Raw genomic sequence first — 23,107 nt, 5'->3', positions numbered from 1 at the left:
TACACTGACAGGGAAAACAAGAAACAGAGACGAAGAGAACGACCGTTAGACCGAATACACTCACGCAACCCCGTTTTCTTTCTTCCCAAACCATATACCCCTGTTTCGGTAAGTCAAAAACAGAGCAGGGAACCTACATGCAAGCCGAAAAACACGTCCCATTATCATCAATAAGCTCTACTCTTTCATTGTCATAAACTTTCAGCTTAAATAGAAGTTTCACTCACTACCCAGATGCTCATCTCTTTCTCTCCTCAACATCACCGGAAACATGAACCCAAACCAGAAAATCAAGACAACAATGGACCCGTGAAGCTCACCTGGATTGTTTGATCAGTTTGCATGCGCTGGATACCACCTCCTGTCACTTTTCCAGCTCCGTCGACTCTGTTTCCCCGTGCTCTCCCTCTCTCGCTCTCGTCTCAGTCTCTCTTTTCTCTGAACACACCGTAGGCAATGAGCATATAACGTGGTGATCAGCTGACACATAGAGGAATGAATTTAGACGCGTGGAAACCAGCTGTGCAAGGGAGAAACAATTCAACCGTCTTGAGGAGAAAGCAGCAAGTATATTGTATAATTGCTGTACCATTTTGCCCTTCTAAATAATTACTCCTCCAATCCTATCCCTTCTCCTATTTTTCTGAAATTTTCCAAGAAAATAGCTCTTAATTTCAGAAAGTAATCCTTAATCTATTTTAAGGATTTTATGCCTCAAATAACTTCTTTACCTCATAAGATAATTTCCCTAAAATTTGCTAGTTAATTTGAAACCTCTAAGTATTTTCTAAGAAAATCACCCATTTTGCTATGAAAATAGCCTTAAAATCATTTAAGCCACTTTTTGGGGAATGAACTTTTCCAAAATATTTCTAAACCTTGAAAATCAATATTTCATAATTTTCCCCTTTTATTTGGCAAATAAATAATTTTAATAAATTTTTCTCTTTTCTACTCATCCTAAATCATAAAATTCGGGGTGTTACAGCATATATGAATATAATTTAAGGAAGAAAAAGGGAAAATTTCATCTTCTTTTTTTTTTTGAAAAAAACTTTTTTAACTCTCAATATCTCTATGCTGCCTAGTTCCTACTGACCAGGACACTTCATAAAATTCAAAATAAATCCAATTCTCTATCATTACATTCTGCAGTAGTGCAAGTTGACTTCGTCTTTTCAAATATCATTCCTTTTTTTGCATAATTATTTTTTACAAGATACGTTGCACACACTTTGAAAAGAGCTACACACATTAGACATAAGTTGCACACATTCTATTTTATAGACAGAATGAAAGACCTTTTTGCACATATATAACTGAAAATTTGTTTCATATTGAGTTACGCCTGCATATATAAATATTTTAAATACTTTTAAGCTATAAATATTTTAATGGGGATTTTTGAGAAAATAGTGTTACAAATTTTAGATACCTTTAGGTAATAAATATTTCAATAGATTTTTTTTAGCAATTTTCTCAACAAAAAAAAAGGTATATATTTTCCTATGTACGGACCACACCTTATCGAAACCGAGCCGGTCAATTGACTCAGTTATATCCAAATAGTATTTAAGTGAGTGTAACCAAAGAGCACCACAAGATTGATCGGAAGGATAATAATGTGCCACGTCGATAACGAAACTACAAAAGAACGCGTCTTCCCTCTGACCCGGCAAATGCTTGGATAATTGGACGCGCTTTCTTTTATTTTGACCTGAAAACGACAACGCTTTCACAGTCCAAGCATAAAACACCGAACGGCCACAAAACAGAAATTTGCATTCTGTGCTCATGAACGGCTAGTGCTTATCCTGAAATCTCCACCACTCACATTGAATTTGTATGATTCACATTTAATTTAATTTTATTATTTTGATTTTATTGTTTTATTATTTTAATGAGTGTACAATTCAGTTGGCAAAAAGAAGTGTGCAATCTAAAAATAAAAAGATTATTTTCCAATTGTCAGCACATTTTCAAAAAAAATAAATTTATTATATAAAAATATCAAATTGAAAGCTTTAAATATCATCATACAAAATATGGACCCAAATAACCAAATATAATAAGAGGAAGATTCATCTTCACGCTGCACGCATCAACACCGCCATGGCCAATTCCCTGTAATGGTGGCCATACGAATGGATGTCCAAAGACTCGTTTGGTGGAGCTCAACCCTTCTATTGCCTAGGAGTGAGTAAAACCAAACTGTAACTGAAAACAAATTGAACCAAACCGAATTCAATTTTGATTTTTTGGTTCATTTATTTCAGTTTTTGGTTATATAGTTGGTTTTTACTTTTTTTAATAATTCAGTTTTGATGTCCAGTTTGGTTTGTAAAAAAAATTTCGGTTATAACTGAAAAACAGAAATAAATATATTATATATTTATATTTAATAAATATTATTATAGTAAATATATGTGTGAGTATATGTGAACTTTTTAAATGTATTTATATTCAATAAATATGGTTATAATAAATATTATTATAATATATCACATTGAATGATAAAATATTTATTAATTAATGGTTGTAATTGTGTTTTATTATTATTTTTAATTTAAACTTGTACCACGTAAAAAGAAAGGTTCTCTCAGCTGGAAACAACGATATGATATAATTTTAGGAACAGCAGGGGGATTAGCTTATCTATATGAGGAATTTTATATTTGTATCATACATAGACACATAAAGACTAACAACATCCTCCTAGATGGTGACATGCAACCTAGAATTTTCAGTTTTGGATTGGCAAGGTTTTTACCAGAGGGCAAATCTCATCTCAGCACAAATTTTACAAGAACATTGTAAGTTGTAATGCTTGCATTTTATACCTTGTATTATATATACAGGAATCAGAGCTGGAGGTCACCGAAAGAATTATTGAAACAATATATATATTAGTCAATAAAACACTCCTCTAACACCTATAAATTGTTTAATCGATTATTTTTCTTCAATGTATATAGCATGAAGATTTGTTGCAATTCTTTCTGTTGCATATATATATTTCAGATATTGCTAACGTGTTTGTGTTTGAGCCATTATTTTGATCAATTTAAAAATGTTATGCATTTCTCAGAGGTTATACAGGACCTGAGTATATAATACATGGTCAATTATCAGAGAAAGTTGATATATATAGCTATGGTGTTGTAGTTTTGGAAATTATAAGTGGTAGAAAAGTGAAGAATTAAGAGTTGATGGTGATGCAGAGGGCGAATTCCTCCTTCAGAAGGTAACAAAATATGTATATCAACTTACATGGGCAATTATTTTTAGAGTTAATTTTTTACTTCCAAATTATTCTTTGTAATTTTTGTAAAATTACAAATACATACCCTACAAAAAATTAATACCAAGTGAGTCCCAAAAAATTTGGATTTATTGTAATTTTTGGGACATGATTGGTGGTAACTTTTTTCATGCAGTACCTATTTGTAATTTTAATGGAGGGGATACATTATTGCACTTGATAAGTTAAAATATTCAACGGCCTTGAATATTAATTTAAGGGCAAAAATGTCCTTTAAACTATATTTTTATACACAAATTTAGACGAAGCACAATTTTAATGAGAGTAAATGTGGAATTTTACCATTTCTTATGTATACCCAACACTTCGATATTTTAAATGGTGCAATTTTACCAATGATTTTATTTTTTCAGTAATTCAACGCCTTGACGTTATTTTTTAAAGTTTCATCTAGCACCCTAATTTTATCTTTTTTACAATAACATTCAGCACTTTAACTTATAATGCATTCAGCGTCCTAAGTTTTATATTACCTTTTTCTTACAAGAAGTAAAATAAGTTTCACATTGCCTTTTCTAACCCTATATCTTTGCATTTCATTTGAATCCCACTTATTAGGCGTGGAAACTGTATGAGAGAGGCATGCACTTAGAGTTGGTGGATAGTGCCTTAGACTCTAACGAGTATGATGTGGAAGAAGTGAAGAAAATCATAGAAATTGGTTTGCTCTGAACTCAAGCGTCTCCTACAATAAGGCCAACAATGTCTGAAGTTGTTGTTTTGTTGCAAAACAAGGGCTTATTAGAGAACACAAGACCAAATATGCCTATCTTGATTGAAGCCAACTAACATGGGGAAACCTCTACCACTTTCTCTTCCTCTACGTCCAACGCCTTGAGTTCTATACCGTCAGCATAGTAACGGGATTTTTCAGGGATGTGTAATTATGAGTGACTTCGAGTTTTGAATCAAAAAGTGGAAAAAGCAATAACATGAAAGGAGGAGAAAATAGAAAATAAATGCCCTTCATTCCCTATTCTAACATATGTGAATTACAATGTACAATTTTTAGCGAATCATATATTAATCTTTCATTGTTCTTTAAATTTTAAAAGTGATACCAAAATTCCAATTTAATTTCATTTTTAATTAATGAAGTTAAAGTTTGGAAAAATCCCAAAAAAAAAACAACTGTTGAATTTTAAAATTTTAAATTAAGAATTACTACAAAAATGTATTGTCATTTGCTTTTCAAATGTAGCTATTTTTTTTACGAGTGTAATAACTAATATTGATTTAAAATTTTAAAATTCAACAATCACTTTTTGGAGTTTTTTTTTTCAAGTTTTCTACGTGATATGACCATTTTAGTGAATTTACATGCTTGTTTTTGTCTTGATGGTCACGTTAAGAGTGAAAATGGAAATCCGATAGATGTCATAGAATATCAACTGAGAATATAAAGGTTGAGTGCCGAAAATTCTTTTTATTAGCTCATTTTAAGAAAGTGATAACTAATTATTTAGTTGAATTAATAAAATAGATAAGTAAAATATTTTTGTTATATATTAATATTTCACTCTTCATTAATAAAAAAAAGAAGTAATATTTTTAATATTCAAATACCCACTAGAAAAAATACCTATATTTAATTCCTGATACGGTTTCAAATAGAATTATTTATGCTTTGAAAAGAAAAATCCAATATCCTCATCGGCCAAAAAAAACAAAGGGATACAGTATCTTTCAGGGGCCGGACGTCAACCCCGGCCCACATTATGACGACGGACCCCAGTATCACGTGATGACTTCATTTTTCAATTGACTCCAAAATTCGTATATTACTGCACAAGCCATGGGAACACACCGTCAACACATTTTGGTGAGAGGCGGTGAAACTTGGTTTCTTCCCTTGTCCTTTCCTTTGGAATGGTCACCATTTGCCCCATCGGGACCAGCGACGACGCCCACTGATCAATCACCATCCTTTATCACTATATGTGTGTGTGGGTGTTAAAAGATCACCCATCAAAATCAAATTAAAGTGAGGGGGAAACTGTATAATTTACTGTGTATAATAACCCCACGTTACGGATGATTTTACGAAATAGGAGGAAACTGAGGGAAAGAGACTGTGAGTTATATATATATATATATATATACACACACACACACACACTACTTTCAGTCATTAACAACAAAGCTAGTTTAACTTTCAATTTGGTTTTAAATATAAAAACTTAATTCACATTGTCTCTCATGTTCATTCATTTTTCTCAAGATAGTCCTTGAAGTAGTTGTAAATATTAAATGTTTCATCACACGGTAGCCGTAACTAATACATATGATCAGCAAGAGTATTTTAGAGAAGATAACACATATTTATTATAAATAATTAATTTAACTAGTTTTTTAAATTAACTCAAATTAGTCAACAAACTCTTATATTAAGAACCGGAAGTAGTTTGTGTGTGTGTATATTCAGTTTTAACTAAGAGTTCAAGGACTGAGTCACTGTACTAAGTTAAAATTTGAATGACCAAAAAAGATTAACTTTCCAAATAATATTTACTTTAAACCAAATGTAAATAAGATGATGCTTTTGATAGTAGGTGCTATTCTTTGTCCTGGTTGGTGTGAGCTGGCCCTCGTGACCACTTTGACGTGCGTTTAACTAGGGGCTGCTGAATTGACCAAGTCTTACACTAATTAGTCTTCCAAGTCTTCCACTAATTAGTCCATCTTCTTCTGCAAGACCCAGGAAGCAAGCAAGCCACGGACAGGCTCTCCATGCGTGCGACTCATCACACACACACACACGCACACATATATATATGAAGAAACAGCTCGATTCCCTTCTGTACATCATTGCTTATTCTTCCTTCTTCATCTTCGCTCTCTAATTGCATCAAGCAAAAGATGCTTCAACCTGATAATCTCCTTTCTTTGGTTATCACCTTCGCGATCTGGTCATGGGGGACACTTAACGGCGTCGTTTCGGAGCCACAGACCAATCTTGTAGCTCGAGGATGCACCCCAGCAAAGTTACTAGTGTTGTCCAACTTCTCCATCATCAACCACGGCATAAACGCAACGTTTCGAGACATCAGAGACCAGATCGTCACTCAAAACAAGTACTTCGCCACAGCGCAGCAAGCCAACTCAGAAAGCTCCGTTAGCAGTCTTTTTCAGTGCAGAAACTATCTCTCCGTTCGTGATTGTCTTGCCTGCTTCGACGTCGCCACTGTACAAATCCGCAATGGCTCTGCTGCCGGTGGCTATGTCGTCTACGACGGCTGCTTTCTCAGGTACAACTTCATCCTCCACTTTTCTTTCTTGTTCATATGTGCTTAATACTTTCCACTACAAAAAAAATTAACTTTCAGCAGTGACATAAAGTTTTCAGGGTGACTTATCACCGCTGAAAAGTGGTTGCCATAATGACCGTGGTTGAAAACTTTCAACAGTGACAAAAAAGGTCACTGCTAAAACACATTTTCAATGGCGACTTTTAGAAGTTTCAACAGCGATATTTGTTGCCCTTGAAAGTGACTTTCAGTGGCGAATTTTTTGTCGCCGCCAAAAACGACTTTCAGTAGTGCCTTTTTTGTCGTCGCAAAAAGTGATGCCTAAGAAAAATTAGCTTTACTGACGCCACATTATCACTGCCGGTGACCATGTCATCACTAGCCACCTCCATGTTATCGTCAACCACCTCCACATTGTTGCCATATCACCTGTCCCATGCCACGTCACCCTCTCACCATCCAAATATTTTCACTGTACATGTGTCTTCTTCAAGGTTCGAACTCGTGACTATCTTCTTGCGTGTCAAATCTTCTTGTCATTGAGTTGAATTGAATTTGTTTATTGTTATTGTAAAATAAAATATATATTATTAAATTATACTTTCGACGGCGACATTAGAAAATCGTCGCTGAAAGTCAGACCTTCAGCAACGACACTAATAATCGCTTCTGAAAGTCTACTTTCAGCGGCAACCCTAAAAGTCGTCGCTGCTACTAAAAGTGAACCCTATATTCAGTGGCGACGAAAAAAATTGTCATAGTACGCTCACAGTAATTTAACTATAATCATCTCTCCCTCATAAACTTAACTATGCTATCCCTTTCAATTATAATGCATTCCTCTCACACACACCATCTCACTTTCAGTTATATTTTAATTACATGTTACATCTCTCTCTCATACACTCTATCTCTCACTACCTTCCCATCTTTCTTTATCTCTTAAATGTACATCTCTTTCTCTCTCATGTATGCTTGCACCCCATTCCTCACACACACTCTTAATTCTATCTTACATATATAATTATAACATCTCTATCTCATACACACCCCACTCATTCTACCTCCTCCTTTCTCTCTCACTCACTACATTATCAATAAAAACAATTAAGATATAAATATAATAACCTTTAATAAAAACAATAAAAGAAATTTGAAAAGCACTTTCAGCGGCGACATTTTGTCACCACTGAATGTTGTACCTCTTAGCACAGACCACATGCGGTAACCACAGAAAGTCCTACATTCAGCAGTGACTTTGATGTCGCCACTAAAAAGTCCCACTTTTGATGGTGACAATAAAAGTCACCACTGAAAGTCATACTTTCAATGGTGACTTTTTTTGTCACCACTAAAAATTGTCACTGAAAGTGATATTTTTGTAGTGCTTCCAGTCCTAAATATAAGACCCATTTTGTAGTGTAAATTACACTACAAAATGGGTCTCATATTTAGGACCGGAGGGAGCATTAGATTTTGTTTGATTTTTATTTTAGTTTTACATATAAGACCTCAATTCACTTTGTTTCCTATATTTATGCATTTCTTTTTTCTAAGTTAGTTCTTCTAATAATGGTAGTTCTAACCAATATATTTTATTAACAAGGATATTTTAAAAAAAACAATACCTATTTATTACAAATAACTAACTAAATTTATTTCCTTAATCTATTCGCCTTCGTCAACTAGCTTTTATATTTAGGAGCGAAAGAAGTGTGTGTGTATATCCTACATGTGGGAGAAACACATTCCGTATGGTCATCTTAATGTGGATTAGCTTCAATTGTCTATATTGACTTTAGATTGTTGAAACCTAATTGAAATTGATTTTCAAAATGAATAGGTTTTATTTATGGAAAAATTATAATAAAGTCCCATCCAAGAGAATTAAATACAAAAAATATCTTAAAATTATCAAATTATTTTGATATCCCAAAAACCTCATTGTAAAAATATTTTATTTATTTAACTATTAAATTGCCCTTATTTTTTAAAAAATTTTATATTGATAACTGAAAGAATAGTTGTTAACAACTTAAGATATAAACGATTAACAACTATCACGACAGGTATTGATAATACACTTTCTCAGCACATAACAAAAATATAATATAGGAGTTATTAATAGCTACCGCAATAGTTGTTAATCCTTACAACTAAAGCTGTTAACGACTACACTTTCAATTATGAATATATACTTTAAAAAGAAATAAAGACAATTTGGTAATTAAACAAATAGAATCTCTTGTAATGAGATTTCTTGAGACTCCAGAATAATTTGATAATTTTAAGAAATTTTTTTGTATTTAATTCTCTTATATGGGACTTGATTTGTAATTTTTTCTTTACTCATTTAGTTTAAATTAGATCTGGACTGTGGATATTTCGTGATAAGCTGAGTAGGCTAGCTTGTGGGGCCTTCACTCTCTTGCTACGTGTGGTCCACAGTCCACACATTGACGGCCCTTTTTCCCATTAAGGGCTTATTTGGAATAATAAATTAAAAAAGTTAAAATCCTCTTTGCCTGTTAAGGTTCTGGTTTATTGGCTGGTGAGTTTTCCTCTTTCTTCTTTTTATCCTTTTTTCGGCCTGGTAGAACCTGCTCCTCCTTCTTTCTTTCTTCTTCCTGTTCTCTTCTTGGGGAAGGGTCCAACACACAAAACCAGTCCAGCACAAGCTATTTGGGTCTCTCGGGTCTGAACCGGTCCGGGTTTAAGAACATAGTCGTTTGGGTCTCCTTTCTCTGCTGTTCTCTTGCCAGATTTGGCATGAGATAATGATGGGTTCTTCGTTCAAAATTTGAATCTTGAGTCTTGTTGTTTTTCTGATCTGGATTCTTCCTTCTCTGCTACACAGAATTAGATTTTTTGCAACCACAGATACTAGAATAGAATTTGAAGCCCAATGCCCGGTGACCAGTCTCCGGTGACCAGCATAGGAGACTAAGCCCATTCGGGTTTGGTGCTGGGCTTTTTTAGCCAAGTGCCGAACTGGGACTAGTCCTATTTAAAGTACATCTATTTTGAGGAGTTTAATTTACTTGCAATTATAATAGTGGTCATTATTAATATACCATTAATTTCCTGATATAACAATTATGCCTAATTAATTAATAATTCTTTCCAAGCAGTTATTAAATGATTTGATCTGCCATTATGGTCCTAAATGTAAGTTACTTGTAGAGGAAGTTTTGGTCTTAAAAGTAAGTTACTTTATAGTAAATTTAATGCTTGTATTTTTAATTTCACCCTTATTTAATCTTATTGGAAAGAGAAAAAAAAATGATAGATATGAGAATGATTTGTAAATATAAAAAGAGAAAATTCAAATTATGGTAAAATTGGAAACTCTATCAATTTAATGCATTACATAGTATGCGAAAATGAGTTACAACTTATAAGTGACTGATATTAAAGGCAAGGGTGCCATATACTCCCTCCTGTCCTATTTACAAGCTTCACATTTAGGAAAAACATGATTTATTTTATAAGTTTTTATTTGAGTTTCTCTTAGCATTTAATGTATTTTTTTAATGTTTTCATTAATTATTTTTCTTTTATCATATGTTTTCACATATTCTCTTTTATCTTTTTTCTCATATATTATAAGGATATATTTAAAAACAAAAGTGTATTTTTAACTTATTTATTATTTTTAATTAATTTTAACTAATTATTTATTATCTGTGAATTAGTTATTTAAAACTTATAATAAGATCAGAAGGCAATAGTAAGCTCTATGACTATAAGTCATCATAATTATCCGGGTTTATCTCTAACCTTGATTAATGTATAGGGTAAGATCTAGAGCCACGGGGTGAAGTAGAAACGCAAAATTATTCGTAGTTTGGCTTTTTCATTCAAGGTGCGCAGAGTACCGTGGTCTTCTCCCTCATTCATTTATTGTCCTTCTTTCCATTGTTTTTAATCCTCCCTTGGCTTTTTTTTTTTTGAAATGATTTAGAATTATTCATATGATACACTCAAAAAAGGCTACCTAAAATTTTAATATATTTTTTACTTTTGCCCTTCTTACTTATATGTTATCTATCATCACATTTTTCTGCTTGTTCTCTTTCATTCACTCTCTCTAAATAAAGATTAAAGATATACTTAGTAAAAAAATATTTTTTATGCATCTTTTATTTTTAGCTAACTTTTGATTTATGCAATTCAGTTATTTGTATTTTATACATGAAATTGTGGGAGTATTTTCAGGAACAACGCTAAAGGATTAAGCTATGCCCCACTGGAAAGTAGAAACAACTAACCACTATCCTATTAGGGCCCAAACCCCAAAATAGCTTCCCACACCAAATTATTTACTCGAAATTTCATAATTCATAGGAAAATATCACATAGTCAACACGCGGAGAGGTGAGAGAAAAACAAACAAACAAACAAACATCATAATATAACCTTAATGTTGGTACCCGGTCAATATGGGTATCATTGTTGGAATTTTCCAACTTCCACCTGTCATTGTTAGTGTTCGGAGCCCATCTCATTTTTTATTTTTTGGGCACTGGAGGGCACTGCCCCACGCAGTTTACAAGGCCTTCGGGTCAAAAAAAGAAACTTTCAAAAAATGCAACATTGACATTCCATGCAATAAAGAGTTTTTTTTTTTTAATTGCATCCTTCAGTCACCGCAAAATTGAAAAAAAAAAAAAAACCGTGAAAAATGGTAAAATCGCAAATCACGATTCGTTATAAACCTTGTATAAGTTTTTAATAACGGCAGTAAATTTTTGACAAAATATCTGATTTATAATTTTACAATTTCTATGGTTTTTTTTTTCTTTTTTAGCGATTTTCCTTTCGATCAATCATTTGAAAACGATGACCAAATGTGTTGAAACAGCTGATCAGATGCCTCTGATCTTAAGCCACATGGCTATCTTCGATTTCCCTTAAATGTATCAGTTTCTTCTTCCTCATTAATTCTGTGATATCATTCTCCTCTTCAAACACCAATCTCTAATCTCTCATATAGTTCATACATCGCCAGATCCAACTTGACCTCTCTTTCCTTCTTCCTCTTCATTATTCTGTCCACCTGCAGCCAACCTCTACACACACGCATATAGACATAAAACATGCTTCTTCAACCTATTTTCCTTTCTGTAATCTCCATATTCTGGTCATGGTGGATACTTGACGGCGTCGTTGCGGATCCACAGACCACTCTTATATACACCCGCTGCACACCATCTGCCAACCAAGACGTCTTGCCCAACTTATCCATCTTCCATGAAAACGTAAACGCAACGTTTCGAGAGATCAAAGAGAATATCGTCTCTGAGAACAAGTACTTGGCGACGGCAAGGAAAGCCAACGCAGAAAACCCTGTTTCTACACTTTTTCAGTGTAGAAACTATATCTCCATTCCCGACTGTGTCGCCTGCTTCGACGTCGCAGCCCGGCAAGTCCGTAAGTGTCCTCCGGCGGCACAAGGTGCCGGCGTTGTCTTCGATGGCTGCTTCCTCAGGTACAAGTCGTCCGCAAATTAAGCTCCAGTTTGACCTTCCTATTTTGAATAGAAATTAAGCTCCAGTTTGACCTTCCTATGTGGAGATGGTTTTTTTTTTTTTTTGGGGGGGGGGTGGATATAGTCATATAGATAAGATATTTATTCATTTTGATAACCGAGGGAGTGGTTTGTGTGGTTTACATTGATATATGCTAATTAAATAGTAGAGAAAATAAAGAAAATAAATTTTAGTTATTACTTCCCATTTTTAGTATAGGATTTAATTTGTAGTTGAAATTGAATTAGAAACTAAATCTTGTATTATAACTTAGATATATTTTTTGTTGAAGGTGTGATACTAAAGTTAACACTGACAGCATGCAAAGATAAATAAATATATATAGTTGATGATAAATAATTTCCAAATTTTGATTTCATGAAAATTTTCTTATATAAGAAAATTGTTTTAATTAGCAAAATTTTAATTGCATTAAAATAACAATAAAATTAAAAGTTGTTTTGAGCCCAAAAAGAAACTTTTTTATATACTCGTCAATTGATCAACCCCAATTACAAACCAACTTATTAGAATTCACAGCTTTATTGTAATAAATCTACCCCTACCTTCGATCCTAGTCATTTAGAAATGACTAGAGTGAGATTCTCCCATAATATCTACATTACATAAGGTTGGTACCCATGAGAAGGGACATTAGTTAAACTGATCCACTAAAAGATTAAAGAAAATTCCTTACATTCTCTGAATCCACAGTCCACATAAATAGCTGAAAGAATAATGCAGCCTTCAATCAGTGTAGCCACCTATCTAGCTCTTGGTGCTTATTCATAGAACTAATCGTATATAAACAGCTTAATTTATATGATTTGTGATTTTAGGTCTCTTCTGGAGCTATATTAAGTTTCTCATATTTTTTATGTCAAGGTCTTCAATTATATATAACAATGTATCCTGTTTTTTAATTAAATGATAATATTTTCAAAATAAAACGCATAGCCATGACATAATGAATATAAAAAACTTGATCTAAAGTTTTTTTCTTTTGGTTAAAATTATGACTTATTCTCCAAAAGTTGATTCAAACACACCCCCAATCCATTTACAAAATATCATCTTATAAGTTTGATATGTAAATGAGATAAACCCTTACTAATCTTGGAAAATTTATATGGCATACATTTTGTTAATTGAGGTACGAGACCAATGCCTTCTTTTGGAAGACAACGGAGGATTTCAATGCCGTATCATGTGGAAATCAAACTGTAGGAGAATCCATTACATTATTTACCTCACTTGTGCAACAACTGCTAAAGAATCTGCAAACAACAACACCCAAAAAGCAAGGGTTTTTTGCAGCCACAAAGATAGAATTGCCTGATAATAATGGTACAACTGTTTATGGCTTTGCTCAATGTATTGAAACTGTCACTCCAAACGGCTGTTTCAATTGCTTGAACACTGGATATGACAATATTATGCCCACTTGTCTTCCCAAGTCGGATGGTAGGGCTTATGCTGATGGATGTTTCATGAGATACTCCACCTCTTCCTTCTTTCCACATTATTACCAGCCCATTGATATTACTTCCTTGGGCAAACAAGGTATGGCTCTTTCAAAGATTTTAATATATATATATATATATATAAAACAAATATTATTGCAGCATGACAATTTGATTTGCTTGTGTACTAACCCCAGCATCGATTAAGGGATTTTATTATAAATAAAATTTACACAGAATTGCAAACATTGAGAATTCTCTAAGGATTCATGCAACTTTTTTATTCTTTCAATCTTTTCCCACTATTTTATTAGGTTCCATTTGAATTTTTTCATTTATCCAATATTGGAAAGAATTAGTACAATCTTTCATAATTTTTATAATTATTATCTATTATGCTCATCGTGAAGATATCTAGTTGTGAACATTTATCTTTTAAACTACCTGTTTCTCATTGAAAACGATATAAGTGCCAATATTGATATTGACATATGTTTCTTTTTTACCGATAAAACGTTATTGATATGTGTTATTTCTTTGTACTTTTTAGAGGAACATTTAATATGCAAAAATTATGACTTATTTGAAAACGAGTTATCTAGTCTTGTCTTGTAGGTTCAAGTAAAAAGGGGGCCGTTATCGGGGGAGTTGTTGGAGGATTTGCTCTTGTTATGATCCTCTTGATATTATTTATCTGTATTAGACGATCAAAATACTCGAAGAGAATTCACAGAGGTAAACATACTTTCATCTCCATGAAGGGATGGATCCCTAATTGGTTCTTTCAGTTTATGAAGATACTTTGACAAGTGTTCTTCTTATCAATATATAGGGGACATTACTATTGCAACTATGTTGAAAGGCCTGATTTCTTACAATTATAAGGATTTGAAGTTTGCAACTCAGAATTTTAGTGAAGAAACTAAACTAGGAGAAGGAGGATTTGGTGCTGTATATAAGGTGCATAACTTTATTTTGATCTCATGTGTTTTAATAATTATAGATCATGTTCTAAAGGAATGATGTTTTTAAGTGAGATTCATGTAATGTAAAAATTAAAGTTAGATTTCCAATGGGACAGAGGAAAAACTTATATAACTATTTCCTGATTGGAATTTTAAATCATCATGAATAGGGCACTCTAAGGGATGGGAAAGTGGTTGCAGTCAAGAAGTTAACTTTACTCCACTCCAAGAAGATAGAGGAAGATTTTTTGAGTGAAGTGATGCTTATCAGTGATGCTCATCATCCGAATCTTATTCAACTTTTGGGATGGTGTAGTAAAGGCCGTGACAGAATCCTTGTATATGAATACATGAAGAACAATAGTTTGGACAGATTCATATTTGGTATCTTGCATCAACTAACAAAACTTATATATAGTTTATTAAGCATTTGTTTGTTATGCTTCTTAATTAATTAGTAACACTATATATGACTCGTGAATCGTTTACTCAACAAACAGGTCATTACTCATATGTCATCATTTTAATATATAACTTAATGCACACATACACGCACATCAATTCCCTGTGGTAATATTTTGAGAATCATTTTTGCTTCGCTCTTGTTCTTCTCTCGCTATTCTTTTTAATATGTTTCAATTTTGTGAACTTGGCAAATAGGTGAAAAGAAAGGTCATCTCAACTGGGAGCAGCGATACGCTATAATTTTGGGAATAGCAAGAGGCTTAACTTATCTCCATGAGCAATTTCAAGTCTGTATCATACACAGAGATATAAAGACCAACAACATTCTCTTAGATGATGATTTACAACCTAAAATTGCTGATTTTGGATTGGCAAGATTTTTACCTGAGGACAAATCTCATCTTAGTACAAAATTCGTGGGAACATTGTAAGTTAAAATGAAAAAATTTCTATAATTTCCTTAACTTTCTATTATATTACATAGCTAGGTTGTCTATCATTTTGATAAAATCTATGCTTAAAAAATAACAACTCTTCTAGTAGTACACCTACAAATAATGCTAACCTTTCCAATTTTGTCTTCATAACATGAACTTGCAAAAAGAATATTCATAGGTATGTCAAAATGATCCAATATTTGCATTGCACAACTCTATTTGAGATTTGTTTGGATAATATTTATTTGCCCCTATTTGAGCTAGTATAATATCAATTATATCATTTAAATATTATGTATTTTTTTAGAGGATACACAGCACCAGAATATGCAATTCATGGTCAATTATCAGAGAAGGTTGATATTTACAGTTTTGGTATTGTACTCCTTGAAATCATTACTGGCCAGAAAAGCAAAGCATTCAAGGATCATGGTGATGCTGAAGATGAATTCCTCCTACCAAAAGTGAGAAATTTGCTATAATTATCTAAGAAGAGTTATTTTGAAAAGACTTAGATGTAGGACTTTTTAAACAACTCAGCTTAACTCTTTTGAAAAAAGTTCCTCTTTTCTGTGAAAAAATCTACTAATAAATGTTTCTAAAAATTAATAACTGAGGTTTTCCTTTGTCTTTTCTACTTGTTTTATTCCATTTCACCTTAATCCCACTTGTTAGGTTTGGAAACTATATGAGAGAGGCATGCACTTAGAGTTGGTAGATCAGGCCTTGGACCTTACTGACTCCGAAGCAGAAAAAGTGAAGAAAGTCATAGAGATTGGTTTGCTTTGCACCCAAGCTTTTGCTGATTTAAGGCCAACAATGTCTGAAGTGATTGATTTGCTCCAAAACAGTGGCTTATCGCATATGAGACCCTCTATGCCCGTCTTAATTATAACTAGTTAGGGGTCAATGGAAGACACCTTTTTACCTTTACTATTTCCTGCCCATCATCAAATGTTATTGTGCTCACTTGTATAGTACCAGAAAGATTGTTGGAATGTATCTAAAATAAAGAGATGTATTTTTTAAATTTACAAATTAATAAATTTATATGAAAAATTGTGTAGGGAATTAGAATGCTAAAAGTCACCAAAATCATGTTTCTTTAATCTTTAAAGACATGTTATGATAGGTCACAAGTAGGACATAATATAATTTACGGGCTATTTGCAAAGGAGGGATAATGTATGATACTCTATGTAAGCAAATATAGTTCCAATTAATTTAATTAATTACACTTTGTCGTGTATATATATAATTATCTATTGAAAAAAATAATGGTTTGCTTTTGTCATTTTATCGTATTAATAAAACAAGGACGACTGGTTTGACTGGATCCCACCGGGGGGCGGGGGATATTCATTTTATTTTGTACGATGGATACATGTATGATATCAATGACAAACTACGTTTTGGTCTAAAATCCAGGCCCGCAATATTTTTCATTTCCCTTATTTAATATTCCTCCCACATTTATCCTTATTAATTTCATTATTTTCCTTACTTTATTTGTCAAAACTTCACTACAAACTATATTTTATAGGAGTAAAAGTTGTGGCATTCTGGTTTTTAATCAAGGATTTAGGGTTGATCAAACTTGAATTTAATCTGATCTTTAGGTGTGTTAAAAGTTTTTTGAGGTTTGTAAGATATAAGGGTAAGCTAAAGGTTGTTTTGAAGCAGTTTTGGGGCTTTTTGTATTCTTCGCTATGGCAAATGTCATTGAAATGAAGTCTTTAATTTGTCGTCTTGGGATTACTTTAAAAATAAACCAAATTAATGTAATAGAGTGCGCGATCCGGGACGTATTAATTTTAAGGAACATCTAAAAATTTCTAAGTAACTTAGTATACAAAATAACCTAAATATGTATAATAACCAAAATAAACTATGACATAAATGGATTAAGTAAGTTGGAAGGCCCAATTAATTTAAGTTACAAGGAGTTGAAGTTTGCTACTAAAAATGTGAGTGCAGAGAATAAACTCAGAGAAGAAAGATTTGGTGTTGTATACAAGTGACAAACTCAATTATTTTTATATATTTTGATATCTTTTATATGGGTTTTGTTAACTTAATTAGTCCCTTTTGACCTTAATTAATTGATTAATTGATTTAATATGTTTTATTTTGAATTATTATTTTATAGGGGCAAAATTGTCATATTTTGGTTTAATTGTGACCAATTGATTTTTGAGGACAATTAATGCTACCTTATCTTTAAATTTTTGCATGCAGGTTTTTGGAAGATTTTAAAAATAAAAAAAATAAATAAATAAATAAATTAAAAAATAATAATAAAAGGGGGAGCAAAACACTGCGTTTTGCTCCACCCCTAATATCTAATATTACATTCATCATCAGGGGGACCCGGAAGCAGAAACACGCTAGCTGAGACGAAAACAGAGGAGGGACGCCGAGCGAGCTTGGGGGCGAGGAGGCGCTGGCGGCGGAAGAAAAATTCAAAGACCAGCGAGCTGAGGGACCAGTGAGCGACATCGCCTTCACCTTCTTCTCCTGGGCACGACAAAACCGGCACAACAGAAGAGAGAGACAGTAGCTTGAACTGAGACGCGAGCAGAACAGGGGCAGCACGAGCTCGACGGCACCTTCCTCATTCTTCTCCACGATTTGTTTCTGGTGGCAGAAATAAATCAGTGACGGCGTGAAGAGGCAGAAAGAGTGACCAGCGTGAACAGGATCATGATCACCACCGTCTTCTTCACTGCCATGGCCGAGTGTAGGAGTAAACTGATCGAAGGAGATTCTGAAATCATGGCAAACCGTGGCTAGCTTCACAATTCTCTAATTCAATAATAATGGCAGGAGCTTGGATCATCAAAGGGGAGTTTTAGTTGCTTTAATTTCCTCTCTAATAATTGTCTAACAATTCCTAGGTCTTAGGATAGTTATTCTAATTATTAGAAAATTTTGTATTGTTAAATCTGATTATCTGTGAAAATTATTATGGCTGGATTATTGTTTAGCATTTGACATTGGGCCGTTTATAGCTTTGATTTCAATTATGATGTTGTAGTCATGACATTTGTATTGATTTTGGAGTTAATATATTGTGATTTTTTAAGGTGGCTTGAAATCTTGGATCATATTGTCTCTTGCTAACTTTAAGTCTATTGTTGTGGATTTAAGAATTTAATTAAGCATTGGTTTTTAGTATCCTTAATTTCATTTTACTATTCTGGTTGCAGTTAGTAATTTGAATTTTTGGAAAAATATTTTGAGGCAATTCAAGGTGGCTCGGTTGTTGGATTAAAAGCTTAATTATAATTCTTAATTCATTGTTTTAACTCCCACATCTTTTAGAGTGATGATTGCCTGAGTTGTTGAATTGGAGAATTGATTATTATCATTGTTATTTGTGTATTTCATTTTCATTTCTTTCATCTTTATTTATTTCAATCATTTTTTATATAAAAATAACACACAAAAAATATTTTAATTTCAGTTTAATTCAAGGCATTTAGTTAGCAATTCCTCAAAATCAAAATCCTTTTTTATAGTTTAGGTTATTTACATTTATTTACTAGGGTTTAATTTCATTTTCGGCTCCTCAAAGTGAAACGACTCGAGTTTTGCACCATATTGCATTAATTCGATTAATTTTTGGAGTAACCCCAAAGCGACAAATTAAGGGCAAGTTAACTTCAACAAGGTAACTATATATTTTGGTTTTCAATCTTTTGATCTATAGGTCATGTTTTAAAGCAGGGATGTCTCTAAAGGGATACTTGCATATAGAGTTGTACAATAAGAGAAACTTCTAGCAATGATTGACATTCTTAATCTTCAACATAGGGTTCGTTGAAGAATAGAAAAGTAGTTGCTGTGAAGAAATTAATTACTCCTCCGATTCTAAATATAAAACCCATTTTGTAGTATAAATTACACTACGAATGGGTTTTATATTTAGGACCATAGGAATACTTTATGCCAATTCAAGAAGGTGGAAGAAGAATTTGAAAGTAAAACTTATAAGCAATGTTCATCACTGTTCATCACTAGAATCTTATTTGGTTTTTTGGATATTGCAGTAAAAACAATGAGAAATTTCTTATTTTTGAATAAATGAAAAGCACCAGTCTTGACAAATTCGTATTTGGTATATTTTGTTTGTCAACAAAGATGATATGCTGTTCTTTAATCTTTAGGTATCAAATTTTTCAGAGTAATTAATTGGCAAGTCTTTATAATTTCACTTAATTTTTAATTAGGTCCTTGTAATTTTTTCTTTTTTTGTCAGGTCTTTATAGTTGTACTTGTTTTTAATTCCTGTTGTTTTTTCTTCCCATTTTATCTAGTACTTATAGTTTCATTAGTTTTTAATAATATCCATGTATTTTTTTTTCCTTTTCATCAGTCACCTAAAACTATAAAAGACTTTATTAAACAGCAAGTAGAACTATGAGCACGTGATTAAAAATACTATAGAGACTTGATTAAAAAGAGGAAAAACACTATAAGGACATGATTAAAAATTAGATGGAACTCCAAAGACTTGCATATTAATTATCTTGAATTTTTTTTAATATAAAATGATGACATTTGGATATATTTTCGACGGACAAATATATCCCTAGCTCCTCCAGCAATAATTCATTCACGTGTCATAATTTCATTCAAGAATTATGAAAACCTTTTTTTATGCATAAATGCTATTCTTTTTTTTTTCAATGGTTTGTATACAGTATAATTTTAGGAATAGCAAGAGGTCTAGCTTACCTGCATGAAGAACTTCATATTCGTATTATAGATAGAAATATAAAGACTAACAACATTTCAACCAAAAATTGCTGATTATTTGGCTTAGCAAGACTTTTACCTGAGGAGCAATCTCATCTTAGTAGAAAATTTGCTAGAACATTGTAAGTCAAAATATTTGATTTTTGTGATATTCTAAGAATTCAATTGGTAGCACACATGGTACAACACATTACCTTGTACATATCTATTTCATATTAAAAATATTGTTCTTGCATTAATTTGAGGCATCAACTACAACATAAACATGATATATTTTTAAGAGGATATACTGTACTAGAATATGTAATTCATGGTTAATTATTAGAAAAAACTGATATTTATAAATATGGCACTATAATCCTAGAAATTATTAGCAGTGAACGAATTAAGGAATTGAAGATTCATGGTGATTTTGAAAGCGAATTCCTCCTCAAAAAAGTAAGAAAAATTCTATGATTAATTAGAATTGGCAATTTCATTGGAGAAAATTTGATAATGCAGGACTGTTTTAACCATTCAAAGTTTTGCTTTGTCTTGTTTGTCCTTCTTATTCACTTGACAGGCTTGGAAGCTATATGGGAGAGGCATACACATAGAGTTGGCGGATGATACCTTGGATCCTTATGATTATAATGCCGCCGAAGTGCAGAGAATTATAGAGATTGGTCTGCTTTGCACCCAAGCACCTGCTGAATTAAGGCCATCAATGTCTGAAATAATTGCTTTGCTCCAAGGCAATGACTTATTATAGAGAATACGATGAGACCGACTGTGCCTTTCTTTATTGAAACTTAGTACTGGCTAGGGGTCCCTGTGAGACGTCTCTACATTTGCTGCTGCTTCCTCTACAGAAAAGTCCCACGCTGCTTGCTCTGAAACTGTTGCTCATCAAGCATGGATTGACGCAGGCAGTTTTCCAGTTATGCAACATAAACAGTATTTTTGAAAACCTTGATCTGAAATGGCTCTCTATAATCACAGAAATGAGCTTTTATGGACACTTGACATGTAAAGACATAAGCTTAGCTTGGTCTTCTACTTTTATAATATATTTGTACATTAGGAATAGAAATATGCATAATTGCTTTTTCCTCATCCTACGTAATCCATATCAGATTAAATTTCAAAAATTTACAAATTCAAAAAAAATTATCATTGAAAAGTTACAAATTAAAAATTCTCTAAACCATCCGTATCAAATTTTAAATGGTCCAAATTTTATTCCCTCGATTGATTTTCATATGCTTATCTCAATGATGAGTACCACTAAATTAGAATCGGTGATTATATATAATCTTGATAATTGTATGTGAATTGATCAGATTAATTATATTTGACATATATTTTGTATTAAAAATAATAAGAATTCAATTCAATCCAACTTTATTTTCTAATTAATGAAGTTATTTTTTTATAAAATATGAATTTTTAAATGAAATTAATTACTTTTCCTTTACGACCATATTGAGAATAAAACTACAATTACATGCATGTCATTACAGGAGGAAAAAAAGAACTTTAAAGAAAAACTTGACAAAGAGCATGTTATACAACAAAAAGGCAACTAAAGGGGAAAAAAAAAAGAGATTTACTTTTTGAACCACACCTTATATGTATTCTCTGACATAATATATTTTAGGGCTATTTGCATATGGGGCACAACTGGTATATGTAACCAAACATCATGCCAATTAAATTCATGAATTACACTTTGTCATGAAAAATGAGTATTTTACTTTTATCATTTTATCGTAGAAATAAAACAGCGACAAATAATTTGAATTAGATTCTTATTCATTTTATTTTATACTATCATGGATGCGTCGCTACATACTATATAGTTATTTCAAAATTTGCAATTTTTATCAAAAAAGAAAAACGTTTGCAACTCCAATGAATTGCGGAGCGATCTATGATCCCCTTTGCGCGCTCGGAAAAGCGGGGCATTATTTGAAGTCTGTCATTCCCAAACACGAAGCCCACAATTTTCACAATGAAATGGGTTCAAACTTAAATCAAGAGCCCAACTCGAAAGTAAAGAAAGTATTCGAGCAATGAGGATTGAAAGAGCTCATTAATTTGTCTCCTAACAGGAATTAGATCTAGTAAAAAAAAAAAAAGTTTCTGGTAACATGACGAAACCAAAGTTTAAATTTTTGTTAAGAGATCTATTCACGGTTAGTGGCTGATAGTGCTTCAAGCAAGATTGACACTAAAATGAAAATACATGGATTTAGCAAGAAAACTCTGTTTTTTTTAATCAAATATAAACAACTCACTATTAAAAACTAGGAAATTTGTGATGGATTTTTTAAAAACATTTGTAACTAACCAAAATCCATCGCCAAAAAAAAAAACAATGGACTTGCCATGAATTTGCAATCCATGACTAACCAAAATAATTGTGACCGAAATCTGTGATGGACTAGTCTGTCTGTCCCAACTCGCTTAAAAAGTCCAATCCTACCAAAAATAAAAACACTCGAAGAAATATTAGGTATCTTTGGGTGGGCCCGGGCATGGGCAAGTAATGTCGCCCTGCCCAAAAGATATTTGTAATTGAGTATATTATAATAATACATAGTTTAATATTGTATTGTATTTTGGAAAAATCTTAAAAAAATGATTGTTAAATTTCAAAATTTTAAATCAATATTAGTTACTACACTCGTAAAAAAATAACTCCATTCAAAAAGCAAATGACAATATATTTTTGTAGTAATTCCTAATTTAAAATTTTAAAATTCAACAGTCATTTTTTTTGGGATTTTCTCTGTATATTTTTGCCAAAAAAAATCTCCCTCTTACTGTTTCCGTTTCCCATAGTAACCATATTCCTGCTTACTGGTTCGTTGCACATCTGATCTCTCTTCATTTTTTTCAAGTCATTTAACTGATCATCAGCTTGAGGTACT

At 32.4% G+C, this 23,107-nt stretch overlaps 2 protein-coding genes across 4 annotated transcripts; both read left to right on the top strand.

Moving 5' to 3' along the window:
• Nucleotides 1–5,790: 5,790 nt before the first annotated feature.
• On the top strand, nt 5,791–14,238 carry LOC114730349 (cysteine-rich receptor-like protein kinase 2). 3 transcript variants are annotated; one of them, XM_028917416.1, is made up of 3 exons: nt 5,791–6,570; nt 13,255–13,664; nt 14,115–14,238. In XM_028917416.1, exons 1-3 carry the CDS (start codon nt 6,182–6,184, stop codon nt 14,177–14,179), a joined length of 864 nt encoding a protein of 287 aa, XP_028773249.1. In that variant the 5' UTR covers nt 5,791–6,181; the 3' UTR covers nt 14,180–14,238. The 3 variants fall into 3 exon arrangements, with proteins under 3 accessions (XP_028773249.1, XP_028773257.1, XP_028773241.1); XM_028917424.1 differs by lacking the exon at nt 5,791–6,570 and adding an exon at nt 10,501–12,061 and having other exon boundaries at nt 14,167–14,238; XM_028917408.1 differs by lacking the exon at nt 5,791–6,570 and adding an exon at nt 10,501–12,061.
• A 19-nt stretch (nt 14,239–14,257) lies between these two features.
• Nucleotides 14,258–21,138, top strand: LOC114730369 (putative serine/threonine-protein kinase). Its single transcript, XM_028917433.1, has 8 exons — nt 14,258–14,299; nt 14,397–14,524; nt 14,700–14,913; nt 15,190–15,421; nt 15,739–15,895; nt 16,107–16,313; nt 20,755–20,926; nt 21,044–21,138. Exons 2-8 carry the CDS (start codon nt 14,417–14,419, stop codon nt 21,136–21,138), a joined length of 1,185 nt encoding a protein of 394 aa, XP_028773266.1. The 5' UTR covers nt 14,258–14,299; nt 14,397–14,416.
• Nucleotides 21,139–23,107: the final 1,969 nt, after the last annotated feature.

The sequence above is a fragment of the Neltuma alba genome, unplaced genomic scaffold, assembly GCF_004799145.2.
Source record: "Neltuma alba isolate B1F8T4 unplaced genomic scaffold, ASM479914v2 tig00002502_pilon, whole genome shotgun sequence".
In the NCBI taxonomy this organism is placed as follows: Eukaryota; Viridiplantae; Streptophyta; class Magnoliopsida; order Fabales; family Fabaceae; genus Neltuma; species Neltuma alba.
This window is presented reverse-complemented; position numbering and strand designations above follow the sequence as displayed.